The sequence below is a fragment of the Debaryomyces hansenii genome, assembly GCF_000006445.2.
Source record: "Debaryomyces hansenii CBS767 chromosome E complete sequence".
In the NCBI taxonomy this organism is placed as follows: Eukaryota; Fungi; Ascomycota; class Pichiomycetes; order Serinales; family Debaryomycetaceae; genus Debaryomyces; species Debaryomyces hansenii.
Genome location: NC_006047.2, coordinates 1,195,700 through 1,215,297, shown reverse-complemented (window position 1 = coordinate 1,215,297; position 19,598 = coordinate 1,195,700). Strand labels below are relative to the sequence as shown.

Genomic DNA, 19,598 nt, shown 5'->3' with positions numbered 1-19,598 from the left:
TTGACCCGAAAATGATATCACTGGCTATAAGATTACACCCATTGAGGTCACTGGTGCGTCCTTTATCATCTGCTGCTAGGGTATTCCAACAAGATAAACAACCCAAGAAAAAACCCCTGAAGAAATCCCGTAAGGATGTGGAATACGGCAAGTTATCACAGGCACAGAAAGCGTTCCTTGATCGCATTATTCGTGTAGATCAAGCAGGAGAGTTGGGAGCAAATTATATTTATTACGGCCAATTCACAGTATTGGCCAGCAAATACCCACATTTAAGACCGGTGTTACAGCATATGTGGGATCAAGAAATTCACCATCATAATACATTCAATAGATTACAAACAGAACGTCGTGTAAGACCTTCTTTATTAACACCATTATGGAAAGTAGGTTCTTTTGGTATTGGTGTTAGTACTGCGCTCATCAGCAAAGAAGCTGCGATGGCATGTACTGTGGCAGTGGAAACTGTTATTGGAGGCCACTACAACCAGCAATTGAGAGTGTTGATGAATCAATATAACATACCAGCTTACGATAAGGCTACCGGTGAAATTTTACCCGAGGAGAGCTTAGACAAGAGCGCACAGTGTTCCCCTGAATTGACCGATTTGAAAGATCTTATTAGTACTTTTAGGGATGACGAATTAGAGCATTTAGACACTGCGATAGAACATGATGCAGAAAAGGCTGTTCCATATATCTTATTAACCGAAGCTATCAAGTTGGTTTGTAGAGGAGCTATTTGGACAGCTGAAAGAGTATAACGAGCTACACTGATCCATAGAATCAATATATTTTGCCAGTATCAACTTCTAAGTGTATATTTATCTAATCAATATGCCTACTTGACATATTATTGCCGAATTTCGATAGTAATGATCGTTTATTCCAGTTGCATTCTATAGACGTTGTTTTGTAACAGTCGATTTTGACCCAAACTCGCGCACGTAAAATCAAAACAAAAAAGTTACTTGAATCTTGGTATCAACACATTATAGCTAGATAATTATAGTCATGTCACGCCCTAGCTCCATATATAGACCGGGGAATTCATCTTTAACTAGTCGTCGGATTCATCATGTTATTCCGCAGGATCTGTTTCCATTGTTGGATTTCAAGGAAATATCGATTTGTTTACAAAGTTGTGATTTTATAGCTAATGAAGAATTAGTATCAAGACCGACTAGTCAGTATATCAAAACATTACTAGAACAGCTTCTAGACTCGTTCATGGGTCTCTCTGCTGATAATATTAATGGAATGGTTAGAAATGTAAACAAGAATGACTTATCTATGACGAAAACGCAGGATGCTCAGATGGAAGAAGAACCAGAAAATGGAGGATCACAAATAGAAGACGATGATGATATAACGTCGAGCGTACGTTTAATATTGCTACACAGAGGGGCATATGAGTTTTTTCTGATATGTGGAGTAAATGATTTTACGTTAATGGACATAATGAGGCCTGAACCACAGAGAATACGGAGAATATTGAGTGCCGTTGTAAATTATGCAAGATTTAGGGAAGAGAATTCTGTAGAGTGTGAGAAGCTTGTCAGCATAAGTGAAGGTAACCTAGAGCAATTGAAGGTTGTACAAAATGAGAACAGTAGACTTTCAAATAAAATAAACGACTTAAAGTATAAAATTGAAGCCAACGAGACAGATGAGGGCAATAAAAAGGCAACATTGAAGCAAATAACGACTTATAACTCAAAATTGGAAAATGAATTAAAAAAGTTGAAAAAGAATCAGGAAATATTAACTTTGGAGCATTCTAAATATAAGGACGAAAAGAGAAGATTGATCGAGAAATTAGAGGATCACAATTATTTAATAATGGAATCGAATAAAGAGTTGGATAAGTTAAAAAGCTATCTCCTATCTAATCCTGAAATCCTTACCAAAATCATTGAGGATTTAAAGACGAATTTAAGCGAATATCAAACCAATTTGGCCGATTTAGAATCGAAGAATAAAAATATGACCATAAGCATTGAATCATTTCAGTTAGTAGAACAAGAATTAAAAAATCTATTTAGAATTTTGGAAGAAGTATTGAATGATTTAACTAAAGAAGAAACTTCTTTAGATAAATTGAACAAATACCAAGAATTCAAAGAACAACAAAACTTGACTTTAAACGACTTAAATAGACAAATCCAACAAGTAACGAGACAACTCAATAATACGGAGGAGAAAATTAAAAGGTTAAGACATCAATCAAGCGAGAGGAGTGAAGCCAGTAAACAGAAGCTAATTTCTTTAAAAGACGGCTACGATACTTTGGTCAAAGAGCGTAAAGTTAAAGAACAAGAATTAAATAAGAAAAAAGATTTTATAAGTGAATTGGAAACTAAGATGAATGGAGAGAGAAGTAATTTTCAAATAGAGCTAAGAAACGCTGAATTGGCTGTTGCTAAATTAAATTCTCATGTCAAACTCTATTTAACTGAAATGAATAAAAAAGTGGATTGAATGTTGTGTATTAACATGTATATTAGCATGTACTATAATTATGTATTTTAATATTATTTATTACCTTCTATTGAGGGAGGAAGCTGGTTACCAGCAGTATCAGCATTTGTAGAATTTTGATCACCTATTAATGCTTCATCATCACATTCATCCCCAGCCTTCTTTACATTTTCATGCCTTGGAATCTTCTTATTGGTCGTAAATAACGATACAATAAACCCGGCACATGAAAACGCAAGTCCTAAATAGAAAACATTTTTTAGTGCTTTCATGAACTGATCTAAAACCATTTCCTTGGCGGAGTCTGGCAAACTTTGAATAAGAGATGGGGTAGAAATCAATGTCTTCACTGGAACCTTTTTTAAAGATTCGTATTCCGTAGAACCTTTTTCTAGTCTATTTAATAAACTATTAATGTACGAAGTGCCAGTTGCCTGATAAATTAACTGAGCTAAGGTAACAGCCACGGTGGCACCGGTAGACTTAAGGAAATTCAAAAAGATTGTGGTTAAAATTAAGGAACCTTCAACATCTGGAGGTGCTTCTAGTTGGGCCGCGAGTAATGAACTTTGAAATTGAAGTCCTACAGAAATACCGGATATAATTAATAAACCTATTCTATCCCTGGCTGGTGAATCTTTTTCCAACAATAATAGCAAACCACAACCAATTGGTCCAAGAGTAGTTGATATCAACATTGTAACTTTAACATATCTCGTGAACCGCATGAAAACACCATTTGCAATTGATGATAGTGAAACTGAAATAACCATTGGTAATAAATCTACACCGGATTGCCACGGTGAAGCATTGAATATGACTTGGAAATAAATGGCAAGATAGGTCAAGTTTGCCATGAAAAATGCAAAATTGAAGGTTGCACTCCACGAAGCTGCAAATATTTGTGGAATAATAATAACCTCTTTAATTATAATTGGATCCTTGGATATCTTGAAGTTATATATGCAGAATACTATGATTAATAGTCCTCCTAAGACGAAAAGAAGTATTATGGCAGCCGAATTCCAAGAAAAATCAACACCGCCAAATGTCAACCCTAGTAATACCAAAACTAACCCACTAGTTAAGAGAAATACGCCCAAATAATCAATTCTTGCGAGCTTTTCTTTAAAATTGCCCTTGGGTTTCGGTGGGTGAAAACATACAATCAATAATACAATAGCAAACCCACCCACTGGTAAGTTCACATAAAAACACCATCTCCACGTAACATGAGTTGCAAATGCACCTCCGATGAAAGGTCCAATTACACTAGCAAGCGAGAAGCAAACACCTATCAAAATGAATGCAAGCGCTCTACGACTTAAAATTACAGCTTCTGTCATAATTATAATAGTTAAAGCTTGTACACAGCTTCCTCCAATACCCTGTATAACTCTACCTGCTATTAAAGTGTCCATATTCTGAGCTCTTGCACAAACAACTGAACCAGCTTCAAAGACTAGAATTCCCCATACTAATGTATATTTTCTTCCGAATGCAATGGATACTTTACCGTAGATTGATGCAAGACATGCTAATGATAATAAGTACCCTGAGGTTAGCCATCCTATCTTTTCAAAATTGTGGAACTCACTTCCCACAGTTGTAAGTATAGTAGATACAATAGTTTGGTCTAATGCAACAATGAACAAACTAGTGAAACAGCTTACTAAAGTAGCAATCAATGGAAGCCCTGTTAAGTGATGATCTGTAGCCTTCGTGCCATCTCCAGCATTACTTTCGTAATATTTCTTTGATTTCGAATTCCTATTTCCATCACTTTCTCCCAATTGACTTGGCCTCTCGCCTTCACTAATACCACTCATCGACTCACTTCTATTATCTATTTCACTTGAAGTATTTCTTCCAGATTTTTCACAGTTGGTAAGTTGTTCTTCGGACACATTATTAGTCTCTTCATCTGTACTCCTTGTCATTCTTTGTATATTACACTCAATGACCCTCCAGAATTATCCAAGATTTCATTCAAATAATAATATAATACCTTTGAATACTGATCTTAAGACTAATCTCAGGTTTAGTTTCCGAATAATAGTAATTATTCATCTATTTAAACATCTAATTACGGCTTAGAATGATAATTTGCAAACGTATTGTCTACAAAATTTGAGATTATTAAACCGAGAACGGCCTATACAACCAACCTACAGCCACGCACAGATATTTTGACGTATTAATGTTTGTTGAATGCTTCTATAGATGCATGTACGCATATGTCATATACAATAAAGACGCAATAGCCTAATTATTCTTTTGTCTTTTATTCGGAAAAGTCTATTATTAATGAATTATGGTTTCCTTCAGTCCTTTTAACCAATTATACACCGAGATTAAATATGCTTGTAAAAATATAAATATTAGAAATGAATTGCAGTTTTAATCAGTTCAAGAGCCCCTCTTCAAAAACTCCATGAAGTCAATTTCGTCTGTATCAGATTTAGCTCTAAAATTATTTGCAGTTCTGATATTATTTCGTTTGTCCAGATGTCTATGTGAAACTGCAGGCGAATGAGATGGCATAGTAGAGCCTCGTTTCGATTTCAGTTTCTGGTAGCTCACTAACTTATTAATATTCGGATTTGGAGAAAGATGATAGTTTATATTATTCTTCTGTGATAGATCAGATAAAGAAGAATTTCTCGATTTATTACCTGCTTCGCCGATATCACTAAATGAAGCTCGACTAGACCTTGGTGATCTTACAGATGATGCATTACTGTTTGTTCTTTTGCCCATTAATGTATTCGTGATAGACATATGGGAATTTTCAGAACTCTTCATATTATTGCGAGAACTATTCAATGAGTAGCGATTCAAGCCCGATCTGAATTCGTTCTCTGACACATCCACGTTCAAGATATTGGAAAAGTCATGATGAAATTGCAAAGTCATGCCGTCATTACCTATTCCTTCGGTTGACTGGTCGGCCTTTATATTTTCAATATCACCATTCACAAGTTTTGCATGAAATGCTGCGATTGTTTCTTCGGTGGGTAATTGGAAGAATGGTAATCCTAGCCAGTTCAAAACTTTCCTCCATTTAGAAGAATTATTGATGTCAAGTCCCATACTTGCGCTAAGTGACCTTTTTGTAAACCTTGTACTCGTAGTTAGTGAATTAGTATCTTGTAAACTATCGTAATGTGACATCTCGCTCATTCTTAACGCATTCTCCCTTTCGAAATTTTTTAATATTGTGTACTTCCATGGCTCCTCTCTGTAAAAGAATACTAATGTATCAACGAATCCATTAAATGGCATCATAAATGCACTCACATAATTTAGCCAGTATACTGGATGATGTGTCTGTTCATAGTTGACCTGAGTTATGCTTAGACAAAAAGGAAACAACCAAATAGAACAGTATGCAAATGGATATACGAAAATAGACTTCATTTGCTTAGCAATGAGTTTCTGTCTTTGTTTAAATTGCTCTAAATTTTGTTCCTGAATCTCAGGATCATCCATGATATTCTCAATATCCACCCCATAATTTGGCTTAGTCGTATTATTTTCATCGTCCTTATCCTCTGCATTGCTGGTTATATACTCTGATGGGGTTGTTTCTGTACTTATATGTTTCTTGGCTTCGGGTAAGACAAACTGAGGAATAATTCGATCCTTCATGTCTCTGCAGAAGTATTTTATAGCGGAAAGAAATGACGGTTTTTCATGCTGGAAGCTGTTTGGCCGTCCTTGTAGTCTTTGTCTATGCATAGTCGTGAACATACCGCCGACTACTTTAAATTCTCTGATTATGTGGAAATAGATAACGCAATAAACTGTTATAATAATAATCACGATAATGTAACGCGGTACCCAGCTTAAAACGAACCTATACCATGTTGGAGACCGTGGAAGATAACACCAGCAAATAAGCGAATCATATCCCAACTTGTTAATGTATGCTAGACTTGCCATCACAATCGGTATCACGAATGACAATCCATATACATAATAGCGATACTTAAACAAGCCACCCTCAACAAAACCACTATTACCCACCCTTATGGATAAGTTCGGTTTGAAAATGAGAAGAAATGTATGAATGGCAAACGCCAAAATGGCCAAGTCTGCGCCCTCGATGGCTACCGCCGTGAAGAAACCAATTACTTGACATAACGTGGGATCATAATACGACAGGTCGTATGACAATGCTAATGAAGGATACAACAATAGCACAACTGCCTTTAGCAAATCAAAGCTTAATAAAAATGCAATCAACTGGTGTCTAAATACCAATCTCCGGGGGTCTATCGCTAAGAAGGCGTATAATGAAACTAGGCAGAAAACGATCGAGGTACTCGACGATGAGATAGCTAGTACCCTTTGCATCCAAGTTTGATAAGTTGTGAAAAGATATATCTGGTTCTCTGATGGCTCCCGCTGAAATATGCTAGCCACGGCTATACTAGAGCTTGAAGTCGATACCGTATTTAATTCGGACATAATTGACGTAGTGAAACTCATATTTAGAATCTCTATATCGACCTTATAAACAGAAGACTCAATATAGTCTGATATGCTCTAATATCAAAGCTATAGTATTTCTAGTCACTTCCGTATCGATGAGAATGCTTATTAAGATGAGTATGCAAATTCTAGGATAAATTTAAAATGTTGCTAGGATTCTTAGCCAAAGCTTAACGATCAATAATCCTAATGGTGTGCGAAGAATATGCTATACGGTATTAATAATTATAGGTATTTGTATTTTATTCTCCGTTTTCGTATGGTTCAGTAGCTATTACCGGTATATCCTATTTTTTTTTTGAAGGCTCGCTCGAATTTGAAAGAAGCGTTGAGAGTTTGCAGTGTTCAAAATTTTTGCAGCTCTGGATCCTGGTGTAGGGATATTTTAATTGAATATTGTTAGCTTGTAGAGCCAAATGTGTTGTGTTGCCCGATACTTCTGGAAGTTCTGGTAGTTCTGATCTACATTGGTCGAGTGGAGAATTTTATAAAGGGAAATTTATTGAATTAAAATTAAGTGTATCAACTATATATCAAATTAATGATCTTAAAAATATTATCTACTGAATTAAAATAACTTAAGAAAGTTTAAACAAAAACTGAATGACGAATGGTAAACCATGCTGTAGTATAATAGACCCTATTGTCACTTTAAAGCTCACTTCCAAAAATGAATGTGAAAAACTTTTCATGCCACTTCATTTTGATTTGGCCATCTTCCTTAATCTCTCGATCACGGGCTGCTTGCAAGTAGAATTCTTCTTCGTACAATTCCACTTCTTTGAGACCAGTAACCAAATCAACGTCCTTTGCATTCTTCCACTTTGTTCTCTTGATTAGCTTAACACCAACAAAAATACCAATGTTGATGAAAACGAAAAGATAGGTAAATAAAAACGATTTAACGTCCCATTGACCTGGTTCGAAAACCTCGTAACAACTGACAAAGATCATGACAAATGCAAGACTACCACCAATAATTGCCAACCATGGCTGGTACCAAGACCTGAATGGTAATGTTCTTCTATCGATTCCTTGGGCCTTCAATGCTCTATAGAAAAAAACATAAACCACACACAAGATGGTAAAATTCATCAATTGACATGAAGTTATCAAATTCATAATCCAATCTAACACGACTGAGGCTTGCTCGCCTAATTGTAAGAAAGAAATTAACGACCATAATAAGGAAACTATTACACAGTATAATGGTATACCAGATTTGGTAGTGGCAGTAAAAATTTTAGGAGCATATCCATCTAATGCGAAACCATATAATACTCTTGATGAACAAAAGGTGTAAGAGTTACCAGCCGAAAATGCTGCTGTGACTAACAAAGCATTGATAATATCCGGCAAGACTTTAATATTCAAGTTTTGCATTGCAATAACATAAGGCGATCCGCCTGCTCCTGGAGAACTTGCGCCCATGTTAGCTACTAATACCGGATCGTCATAAGCTACTAAAATACCGACACAAAGAGCACCTCCAACAAAAAACACAGATAACCTGATGAATACTTGCTTAAACGCAGATGGCAAAGTCTTTCTAGGATTAACCGTCTCCGAAGCAACACAACTGATATATTCAGGTCCAGCAAACGTAAAACATGCTTGAATTAAACATGCTAAAAACCCCTGAAATCTTCCTAAATCGCCACCATGATCATATGTGTTCATTGGTCCTGGGTTTTTCCAATAACGGAATCCAAATACATCGTGCTGTGGGTTCCCACCAACCATGGCAATAAATGTAAAAATGATCAATCCCGTTGCCAAAATAACCTTACCCAACGACAACCAGAACTCTGTTTCCCCGTAAACGGCAACACCTAAAAGATTGATGATAAAATAAAGAACGATCTGAACGGCCAAAGTAATTGCTGGTGAGTAATCGTCTCGCCAAAAGTGGATAATAGAATTAACCGTAGTAACTTCGAAAGGAATTTGCGCACAACATAAAAACCAGAAATTCCACGCCGTCATAATTTCCAAAGCTTCGTCACAGCATCTACCTGCCAATCTCACGAATGGCGACGTAATAGGTAAATAAGTAACCATTTCTGCCGTAGAAACAGTTATAAATAAGATAGGAATTGACCAAAATATAAATGCCAATAACAAATTCAACGGACCACCCTTGGCCAACGCTTTACCAATAGAAACAAACAAAGCGGAACCAATTGTGGCACCGATTCCCAATAATTGAACATGTCTACCTCTCAATGACCGATGTAAATGGTTTGAATTGTCTGCAGTAGAATTCGTCGAAACAGTGAAAATCGAATTACCATCACTTTTTTGTTCTCTCCCATCGTTCATCATTGCATCCTTCTCTTCCTTTCCATCAAGGGATCTATGTTTTGCTGACCCCGAAGCTTCAACCTCCGTCTCTTTAATCTCCTGAGCCTCGACCTTCTTTGGAATTCGAGGAACAAAATTATCGTTCAAAAACTGTTTAATCATTTTGATAGTCAAAAGTAATCAAAAATTATAAAGCAATTTAAATCTCGTTCAAATAGCTTGTATAAAATTTAATTCAAGTGTCATTAATTCCAATATAACTGGATAAGTGTCTCTAATAAACTATATCTAAAAAAAAAATATTCGAGAGAATTACGAAAATTCTTTTTTATTTTTCAATGCGACTCTCTTATTATCAATCTGGGGCATGATAATGCTACGGTTACCTACCCAGCTAGTTTGCAATGACTATATATCATAACCATCATATTAGAGAAAAATATAATTTGGAATATTTTCTTCTATAATAGCTCAACCTTCTGCGGTTGTCCCTTTATTTAATAGAATATTCATATAACCTTAAAGTCGTTTGGAACAATTGACGTATGGAAAAAACTTTAATACCCTCGGCAAAAAAAAAGATTCCAAGGAGTGTACATAAGAGAAAGATCGAATATACTTTTATAGTTGGAAGGAGGGGAACTGGGGTAAATTATAAACATCGTAAACATAAAAGAACAAAAATCATATTAGAAAGCTATGTAGTTTAATTGTACAGTATGTATAAGTACTACTTAAATTAACAAGCCTAAAGCAACTGCAGCTGCAGCTGCGATACCGCCCATACCGGTCATCACGTTAGCACCATTCTCAGAAGCAGTAGCAACAGGAGTAGATGTGGCGGAAGATTCTTGGGTAATATTGGCACACGCTAATCTAGTAGTGTTCTTGTAGTGAATAGTCACCGATAAACCACCAATAAAAGCCTTGTTATCTTCGTTAAGAGATATATATTGGTCGACAAACGATTTATCAATCGAGGTGCCTTCGACTTTACCGTGTCTACCAGATAAGTCACCGACTTCTAATTCACTAGGTTCTGTAGCATTTTCATTACCGTTGTAAGGATCTAAATGAAGCTTAGTACCGGTACAGTTCCCATCGCTTGGGACTGGTGCCTCGTGGACGTGGTACGAAAATGGCCCACCAGAGGTAGGAAAGCCATCTAAGTCAACGTTGACAGAAACGGAACCGTTCGAAGTTGACGAGAATTCAACAGAACCTTGAAGCTTATTGTCGAACTTAGCAATATATTTTGCACCTTCTGGTGAATCAGTGACAACGGGAGCTGAATCACCCATAACAACGGCGCAGCCTGCTAATAAAGACAAGATTTTTTTAGAACAAACCATTATCAAATTCTTTTTTTTAGAATACTGTAAAAATATTACAACGGCGTGTAGACCTGTTCTTATTTATACCCATAGATTTCTCCAACAATCCCGACATGGAATAATCTATGTTTGAATGTTTCTGAATAGGGCAACTGACGTACCGGTTTCATGCATCATGCGCGATAATCGAGATAAAATTGATTAATCATAGGCTAATTCAAAATGCCACGAATTTACCCACAATAGAAAAACATTTCTGACTTGTTATAGGCGTCATTCGTACCTTAAGTTGCATTGTCCTAAATTGACGGTTTTAAATTTATTTAACAACCTATTGTGTCATGTTGCGTACAATTTGTTGTTAACCAACTGTGCACCTAAAATTTCGGGGACTCAGGATATATGGCTATTGGCTAAAATCTATCGTTCAGTATATTCGGATATTCATATTTGGGTATTTATAATCTTGCAATTCTAGGTCTATGTTCAATGTCTAATAGTGGAACCTCCGGAAGAAGTTTACAACTTAAACAAGTTCAAAAACTAAACAATGCCATCATAAATAAATATATCCTTGATTTTCGATAATATAATCAGAAAAAGCATGGAAATGAATCGACTTATATATTCACCTGTCAAATTCAAATAAACTAAAGTAGAATAAAAAAATAGCTCATGCTCTTAGTCGAATGCAATAGAAAAAATTGCTCAATAATGCTCGCCTAAATTTTTATATAAAAGCCATCCTTAGTTAATAGATGCAGTTCAAAGCCATCGCTAGTTTATGAAAGCGAAATCATTGGGGTATAACGATTACAGATTATGTTCTCACCACATAATCGAGTATGCTGGTTCAGCAATGAGGATTGCTGGTGCGCTTCGCGGGCTCAAATTGTAAAGCCCCATAACACAAATATTAGATGAGAATAATTTCTTACTTTTAATACTCTAAGTCAAGATGTATGTTCCATTAATAGGTAGATTGGCTTTAAGAGAATGGTTACTCCTTACATTATCGTTTTCTTTAACATGGCTCGAGTTCATAATATCAATAATTACTCAATTTTTGCCGTCACTAGTCATCCAATTCTTTACCAGCACCACGTTGGTGTTGTATAGATTCACGTCTAATCCGGTCAACTTGATCTACTCTATGACTAAGGGGAATAATGTTGATGATGCAGAAAAAGCTCAATATAAAGTTTTGAATTACCACAATACATCTAGCGTGACTAGAGAAAGTTATGACCAGATGATAGATTTATTGAATAGCAATAATATAAATGAAATGTGCCAATTTTTTGGCTACGATGTGGAGAGTAGAATCTTAAAGACCGATGATAACTATTTCTTGACTGTCCAAAGGATATGCAAACCTGGTTCCGTTACCAAGAGGAACGGTAAGGTAGTCTACTTGCACCATGGACTATTAATGAGCAGTGAAATTTGGGTTACAATGTTAGATAAGAATCATAACTTACCATTTTTGCTCTATGATTTGGGATACGATGTCTGGCTAGGTAATAACAGAGGTAACAAATATTCGCAGAAGCACTTGTTCCATGCCATTGACTCGGAGAAATTTTGGGACTTTTCTATGGACGAATTTGCTTTATTCGACATCCCTAACACTATTAACTTTATCTTAGAAGTTACTGGGAAAGAGAAACTCACGTATATTGGTTTTTCACAAGGTACAGCCCAGGCATTTGCAAGTGTATCAATCAACCCGGAATTAAATGATAAGATTGACAAAATCATTGCTATCTCTCCTGCGACTACTCCACATGGCCTTTACTCTAAATTTTTGGATATTTTTTTGAAAGCTTCGCCGCATGTTGTATTCTTATTATTCTCCAGAAAGATCTTAATGCCGTCTGTCTTGTTTTGGAGCAGAATTATGTATCCTCCACTATTTGACACCTCGATTGATGTGTCCAACTATTTGTTATTCAACTGGAGATCCGAGAATATAACAAAAATACAAAAATTGAGCTCGTATGCCCATTTGTATCTGACAACATCGGTCAAAACAGTTGTGCATTGGTTTCAAATCATGTCATCCAAAAACTTCCAGATGTATCATGAATCTAAGTCCTCAGGCATATTCCCCATGTCGTATCCATTGAAAACTATACGTGTACCCATTCATCTCATATATGGAACGATCGATTCGCTAGTCGACATTGATGTCATGAAGGGCCAATTACCCGAGAAATATACTACAACTCAGCCTGTCAATAACCACGAGCATTTAGACAACATCTGGGGCTTTGATATAGGTGAAAAGGTATTCAAATATGTCTTACAATATCTTGAACAGCCCAATGTATTTGATGTTCCTTTAATCGAATATAAGTCCCAAACGAATTACTTACAGGCTTCGCCTAATATAACGCAAGACTTTGAAGACGACACAGGAAGCACCCTTATAGGTAACTCTTATTCAGAAGAAAGAGAAGTCGATATCAGTCGTAGAAGACCCTCCACAGGTGGTAGTGTGTTTATATAATTGTCTAGATTCCTTTTACTAATGTATTCTAAAGACTTTAAGAAACCCTGTAGAAGAATCAATCGCATAACCTTCCGAAAGCGGTAGTCAAAAAACTAGTCGTGCAGGAATCGTAAATTCCAATTTTATCAATTTTGTTGCACCTACTACTCGATGAAATTGGTTGCAGGCTGATTAAAATTTGGCCATTACAATAATAAAGACAATTTAACCTTAATATTAGATAGAACATCAGTTATTTTTTGTATGGAAATGTCTATTTATTCAGGGGTTAAAGAGGTATGTTAATTTTGAATGTTTGTTTTACTTTCTGATTACTTATTAGAGATTTTTTTGATGCCTACGTAATGATTTTATGAGGAAATTTACAGGTGCCAACGAATATCGGTAACAGATTTACGGAAAGTTAGCATATATGTTCTACAGATTACTAACATATATCAATAGGCTAATGAGGAATCAATCAATGGAGATGCCTTTCATCCTGAGTGTATGTATGCCCCCTTTTGGAGTTTTCGAGACTATTTGGAGAGAATTGCTTTTTGTTCGATGGTTGTGAAAGAAGTAAATTACAAAATTAGCGGTTTTTTCTCGTCTGAAATGAAGTAATATGTTCGGATGTGTTGATTGCAATCGTACTAACTTAATAATAGCGTTGTTAAGGAGAATAGCTAAGGATATTCCTCGGTCAGCAGTGGCAGAAAATGACGATCGGACCCGGGATCCTATAGTGGATGATTTGATGAAATTATCAGCTCATAAACCATTGATAGTGACTGAAAGAGGCTCTACATTTCTACCTAATGAGTCTATTAATCACTATTCGTCGCATTTATCGGAGCTACTCTACTTATTGAATGAGGAGCGTGATTTAGATGATACTTCGAGAATGTCCATAGAAGGAAACTTATTCGAGTTAACGTCTTACATTCCTAAACCATCATCGGCTATAGATAGTCATTATAGACTATTCTATCCCAATGAACAGCTATCGAAGATATTGATCGACAATTACGCACCGTTATTAAAGTTTTCCTCCACTTACTTTAACTTGTCTTTAGCATCACATATAACAAAGTATATGGTTGAATTAGTTTATATGTTGCAATACTGGGAGGTATACCATTTATTGTATCTTTTGCCTGATTTGGAATATATCTTAAAATTGGTTGATATAGAGGTTGTTCAGACACCTTTTGGACCTCTTGTTAGGCCTCCAAAAAACTTAATGGTCGAATCAATGTCCCAAGGCTTACAATATTCATTTCCATATCCGTTCTATAACTATTCTTATCATTCGTTAGATCCAACTGTGAAGAAAAGGAAATATTCAAAGGTTAACATTACACCGTACATTGATATAACATTAGCAAGTTTACAAAACTCTGCAAAGAAAAGGCAATTGGATGCCCCAACTCCCATAAAACAAGAGCCTGCAATTAAAAACGTTGATGCCAATAATATAGATGCAACAAAAGGCAAAGAAAAAGTAACAAGGAGCCAAGTTGAAAAGGTAGCCGACAATGCTGATGATAGTAAAGAATATGAATATAGAACTAGAGGCACCACACGTAGGCAACAAAATGACCTGAGCCAAGCCTATAATGAAACTTTCAACGAAGATGAGAATGAAATCGAAGATGAGAATGAAGTTGAAGATGAGAATGAAGTCGAAGAAGAAGAACAAGAAGAAGACCAAGAACAAGAGGAAGAACAAGAACAAGAGGAAGAAAATTATGAGAAAGCCACAAACCATGAAATCGACGAAACACCGATACCTGAAGTTAAAGAAAATTCGGAAGCAGCTCCTCAACAGGACGATAAAGAAGACTATGATAATGAACTAGAAAGAGAAGTTACATCTAGCCAAAGTCCAAGTTCTGAAAATTATATCAAAAATATTGATGACAACAATCAATTTGAAATAAAGATAATACATTCTGGAAGTGAAAAAGGACTTACTGAAGAAGAGGCGAAGAAGAATAAATCAAAGTCTGGTGTAATACATCAATGTCATCTAATGGATCCTCACACCATGAAAGCATGTTTGAAGATTTTTTACGGTAAAAACGAATTGTTGAGACATCAGGAATTCGTTCATGCAACAAAGAAAAAAATATATAAATGCATTTATTGTTCACGAAACGGAACTAAGGTACAAAGTTACCCGAGACACGATTCGCTTGCAAGACACATAAGAAGGAAACATGGTATTACTGGTAAGGAAAATAAGATGGCGGTCAATTATGCTAAAGAGAATGTGGAAGTAATTGATGATCCTAGCAAATTACCTCGCAACCAATCTTCAGGACAATTTGGTAAGCCTTTGCCTCGTCCACAATTTTTGAATAGCGATTTTACGATAAAATCAAGTTATGCCGGATTTTTGCTGTTCAGTACTCGAGATGGCCAAAGTAGAAACCAACCGGGAAGCTCTTCGTCCAACAAGTCGAAAGCAACTAATGACTCAGACGCATTAACGCCACCAAACGCATCCGTGATTTCCAATACGTCTGTAATCTCCAATACATCCCCCGATACCACCGGCGTTGATAAATCTCCCAACCCCGATAATCTGAGCTTACATTCTCAAAGCGCGGCATCACCTTCTACAAGTCCATCTCGTGGCAACGTTAATATCAACTCGGTTAATTTCAATAAACCGGAGGCGTCTGTCATAAAAGATAATTTCCAAAAATTTCGGTTTTCTAGCCCGCCACAACTGCATAAATACCAATTTGAAGCTGATAAAGACTCGAGCGCAGCCAACCCTCATGCTCACTCGATAGATATAGCAAATTTGAATTCCTCCATTTCAAACTCAGTTCGAAAGCTAAATTCCAACGAGGAATTGTCTGAAGCCGATCTCCTAAGTTTGGATCCATACAATTTACCATCATCAGTTTCTCCAGAAGAAGCTTCAAAACTCCAAAGCGTGATTTTAGAATTGCGTAAAAAGCGAGATGACTCTAAATCATGATCAATTTAATTATGCTCATTTCTGTATGTACATTCTACTTATATATTGTGTAATGCTAATGGTAGCCTTCTGGGTGCAAATTATCTGTAAGACCAAAAATCATGTGCTAAGCTCAATTGACGCAAAAAAGCCGATGGTGGAAAGTCGTGTAATTTGGATCATTTATTGCAGTCAATCATAAAAAATTACCAAGTCCACCAATAACTTAGCCAAAGTGACATCTAATAGCTATTACTAAGATCGGAGTAAGTGTGAATATACTCTTAGAAGATACTTTATACATACAAGTTTCATTTAAGTTGATTTGTAAAAGATTTCATTGGTTTTTAAAATTTTTGAACGGTACTAATTGCTATTGTAAATTTATGGCAAAATCATTTTAAAGTCAAATCAGAATCAGAGGTAAATTTGGGTAATCAAAAAACACACCGTATTGATTAATTGGTGAGACAATGACTTATTCACCGTTACATGTAATGAACCAGAATGCATGGGGATCATATAATTCCGAGGTTAACAGTGATGGTATCAAGCCGGGCTTTCGCATACCAGACGAACAGGGGGCCAAGGTAAGCCAGACACAGCTTTTAACGCAAAAGGGACAGTTCTCATTGGATGAGATTGTCTCTATTTTGAATGCTTGTACACCTCAATCTCTTGACGAGTACAACGAACATATTTTCAAGATTATATCGCTAATCCACGAGGACCAAATTGGGCCAGACCAATTCACAACTTTGGAGAAGAAGTTGTACGAGCTTATGGATATGCTTTCTGGATTTATTGATAATGAAAATCCGATACATTCTAAGTTGTACACGATTGTGGAGAAGTGTTTCGATATATTTGTTAAAATTTCAACCAACCATAGAAATGTCGATTTGTCGACCAGAACGATTAGATTCCTAACAAATTTGATTATGAATTTAAATTATTGGGAATTATATAACTTATTAACGTGGAAGCCGTCTATCTATCATTTCTTGTCAATTATACAATTTGACTTGAACGAATGTTATGCCAAGTTCATTGAGGATTATTCAAAATACAAGCACCACCAAGCCTCCTTAAACGAAGCCATTAAGCTTAAAGGAAAAACCAAACGTCCAAAATCAAAGAAATCCATTTCTCAAGATTCTGGAAATTCTGCTTCACCCGTATCTGATGATGCTTCGCTCAGTCCTTACGAAAATTTATCGGGATCAAGTACTCCTTCTTCATTTCTTTATGTTAATGCATCAACAGATGATCATGATAAGTTTGTTTCGGAATCATTGGCTGGATTGACTCCAAGTGAAAAGAAGAAAATAAGGGTGGATTCGAAGCTTGCAGCTCATAGAATCATTAAGAAAACCTCTGCAGCAAAACCATCTAACAAGTCTTCAAATTATGATCCTGATGTGGTTCACGAATGTCAATTACCTTCGGCTGATGAGCCTGATAAGATGTGCTTACGTCGCTTCTCAAGAAAATATGAATTAATTAGACATCAAGAGACTGTTCATTCGAAAAAGAAAAAACTATTTAAGTGCTACGTTTGTGTGAAACAAAGCCCTAATATTGGCCCCAGAATATTTACTAGACATGATACCTTAGCAAAACATATAAGAGTAAACCATAAAATTTCGGGTAGAGAAGCGAAAGCTGAAGTTGCCTACTCTAAGAAGCATGCAGAGATTGTGGAAGAGGGTGACATTACAGTACACGTAGGTCGAAGAAAAACAAAAGTGGACTTCGAGCTACGTGCACATATGGAAAAGAGAAAATCCAGTAAAGATTCGTCAGATATGGATGATGATATGGACGATGATATGGGAGATATCAATGATTCTCCTGGTGCAATTGATTCAGCTGATGATACATTTAACTAATCAAAAATTGACACTTTGTTTGTTTTAATTCATCATAATTACGGTTATTTAATTTTATCTTGTTATATTACATATATACTAATACACTTTATTCAAGAAGATTCAATTTACAAATGATTTTTCATACGCTTGTTGCTCTAAAATTGCGTTTTTGAGTTCTTCGTCTTCTATATCTTCGAAAATGCTTGAGGGCACATCCTTTAAACCCGTCACCTTGTTTCGAATGTTTGGATTCACAAATTTAGTATCATATGTTATTGTTTCATCCTCGTTCTCACCAACTTTCATCATTTTAACCCTTGTAGGCTGCGTACTTGTTGGATAAAAATTTAATCCAGTGTATACATCCTTAATACCACGAATGAACGTTTGACTTCTTTGTTCAAGCAATTTAGAATTATACTCTCTTGTTTTCAATGCGATTTGGTACATCCATGTTGGATCGGATTGATAACTAACTACGGGTGCTCCTGCTATTGGCGTTGTCCCTGCATTTGAACCGGTGTCGCCTAAAACTGCTGGTTGCTTGTAAAGGTTTCCATATAACTCCGCTGGGTCCGCATATTCACCAGGGACATCGCCATTATCAATAGCTCTTTGTTCCCAGAAATCATCAATCACCTTTTTACCTTCTTTGATAATTCTTGCTCCAAATTCTCTGAAAATAGATCTAGCTGCAACCAAGTTAACCGACCTACCTTTATATGAATTTGGAATTATGTGTCTATCAATAAGATCAATTTTTTCTTCGTGTGTACAAACCTTCTTGAACAAGTTTCTATGAGTCTTAAATAATAAGTATGAGTCACGGAATCCTACAAGACGGGCAGGTTCTGTAGAAATCATAAATTTCTTATCTCCATTCCCCAAAACAGTGAATACTTTCATACGGAACTGTCTATTTCCTTGTAAATTACCGTACTCGTCAATCTTTTCTTTTCCCTTTGCATCTTCATCATCAAGCACAACCTCGTCATCAATAATATTCAACGTATTTCCTTCCTCATCAAAGAATCCGTCATCGGTGATTGTCAATCTAGTCCTCTTTCTACCTCTCTTTTTTGGGCCCCTTCTTTTATCTTCCATATGAATTTGCACCTTGCGTTCAATGGGCTTCTTTTTTTCTTCTTCTTCTTCTTCTTCTCCTTCTTCTTCTTCTTCCTCTTGATCCTCTTCTTCTTCCTCTTCTCCATCTTCCTCGTCTTCTATTCCATCTTCTTCCACTTTGTCATCGTCTTCATCTTCATCTTCATCTTCATCGCTATCAATCTTTCTTTTTCTGGAATTTCTCTTACTTATCACTTCTTCCTCGTTATCTTCTGAGCCATTTTTAGTCACATCTTCTTCATCGTCGTCGTCCTGCATCTGTTCGCTATATTCTTCATCATCGTCCACTTCTTCTGGGTTTAAGTCTAATCCTGAAAGATCCGCACGGCGAACCCTTGAGCTTCTGGGGGACCGCGTCTCTTCTGGTGATTGAGTCCTTTTGCTTTGGCGAGATCTAGATCTTGGCATTTACGTTTGTTTATTAATAAATGATCAATAGTTGTATTTCAAGCGGTACGTACTGAAATACCATTTCTCGTGTTTATTTCCAATTGGGACTTAGAGGTCGTGTA

At 36.2% G+C, this 19,598-nt stretch overlaps 10 protein-coding genes across 10 annotated transcripts; 5 read left to right on the top strand and 5 right to left on the bottom strand. All coding sequences in view use genetic code 12, as the record gives it.

Moving 5' to 3' along the window:
• Nucleotides 1-11: 11 nt before the first annotated feature.
• On the top strand, nt 12-764 carry DEHA2E15114g (DEHA2E15114p; the record flags this gene model as incomplete). Its single annotated transcript, XM_459962.1, has 1 exon — nt 12-764. One exon carries the CDS (start codon nt 12-14, stop codon nt 762-764), a length of 753 nt encoding a protein of 250 aa, XP_459962.2.
• Nucleotides 765-1,014: 250 nt separating this feature from the next.
• Nucleotides 1,015-2,481, top strand: DEHA2E15092g (DEHA2E15092p; the record flags this gene model as incomplete). Its single annotated transcript, XM_459961.1, has 1 exon — nt 1,015-2,481. The coding sequence occupies one exon, from the start codon at nt 1,015-1,017 to the stop codon at nt 2,479-2,481; it is 1,467 nt and encodes a 488-aa protein (XP_459961.2).
• A 53-nt stretch (nt 2,482-2,534) lies between these two features.
• On the bottom strand, nt 2,535-4,421 carry DEHA2E15070g (DEHA2E15070p; the record flags this gene model as incomplete). Its single annotated transcript, XM_459960.1, has 1 exon — nt 2,535-4,421. The coding sequence occupies one exon, from the start codon at nt 4,419-4,421 to the stop codon at nt 2,535-2,537; it is 1,887 nt and encodes a 628-aa protein (XP_459960.1).
• Nucleotides 4,422-4,890: 469 nt separating this feature from the next.
• DEHA2E15048g (DEHA2E15048p) lies at nt 4,891-6,975 on the bottom strand (the record flags this gene model as incomplete). The annotated part of the gene is made up of 1 exon (XM_459959.1): nt 4,891-6,975. One exon carries the CDS (start codon nt 6,973-6,975, stop codon nt 4,891-4,893), a length of 2,085 nt encoding a protein of 694 aa, XP_459959.2.
• A 654-nt stretch (nt 6,976-7,629) lies between these two features.
• On the bottom strand, nt 7,630-9,444 carry DEHA2E15026g (DEHA2E15026p; the record flags this gene model as incomplete). Its single annotated transcript, XM_459958.1, has 1 exon — nt 7,630-9,444. The coding sequence occupies one exon, from the start codon at nt 9,442-9,444 to the stop codon at nt 7,630-7,632; it is 1,815 nt and encodes a 604-aa protein (XP_459958.1).
• A 572-nt stretch (nt 9,445-10,016) lies between these two features.
• DEHA2E15004g (DEHA2E15004p) lies at nt 10,017-10,634 on the bottom strand (the record flags this gene model as incomplete). The annotated part of the gene is made up of 1 exon (XM_459957.1): nt 10,017-10,634. One exon carries the CDS (start codon nt 10,632-10,634, stop codon nt 10,017-10,019), a length of 618 nt encoding a protein of 205 aa, XP_459957.1.
• A 940-nt stretch (nt 10,635-11,574) lies between these two features.
• DEHA2E14982g (DEHA2E14982p) lies at nt 11,575-13,128 on the top strand (the record flags this gene model as incomplete). Its single annotated transcript, XM_459956.1, has 1 exon — nt 11,575-13,128. One exon carries the CDS (start codon nt 11,575-11,577, stop codon nt 13,126-13,128), a length of 1,554 nt encoding a protein of 517 aa, XP_459956.2.
• A 246-nt stretch (nt 13,129-13,374) lies between these two features.
• Nucleotides 13,375-16,108, top strand: DEHA2E14960g (DEHA2E14960p; the record flags this gene model as incomplete). Its single annotated transcript, XM_459955.2, has 3 exons — nt 13,375-13,407; nt 13,576-13,618; nt 13,782-16,108. The coding sequence occupies 3 exons, from the start codon at nt 13,375-13,377 to the stop codon at nt 16,106-16,108; spliced, it is 2,403 nt and encodes an 800-aa protein (XP_459955.2).
• Nucleotides 16,109-16,560: 452 nt separating this feature from the next.
• Nucleotides 16,561-17,979, top strand: DEHA2E14938g (DEHA2E14938p; the record flags this gene model as incomplete). The annotated part of the gene is made up of 1 exon (XM_459954.1): nt 16,561-17,979. One exon carries the CDS (start codon nt 16,561-16,563, stop codon nt 17,977-17,979), a length of 1,419 nt encoding a protein of 472 aa, XP_459954.1.
• Nucleotides 17,980-18,081: 102 nt separating this feature from the next.
• DEHA2E14916g (DEHA2E14916p) lies at nt 18,082-19,494 on the bottom strand (the record flags this gene model as incomplete). Its single annotated transcript, XM_459953.1, has 1 exon — nt 18,082-19,494. One exon carries the CDS (start codon nt 19,492-19,494, stop codon nt 18,082-18,084), a length of 1,413 nt encoding a protein of 470 aa, XP_459953.1.
• Nucleotides 19,495-19,598: the final 104 nt, after the last annotated feature.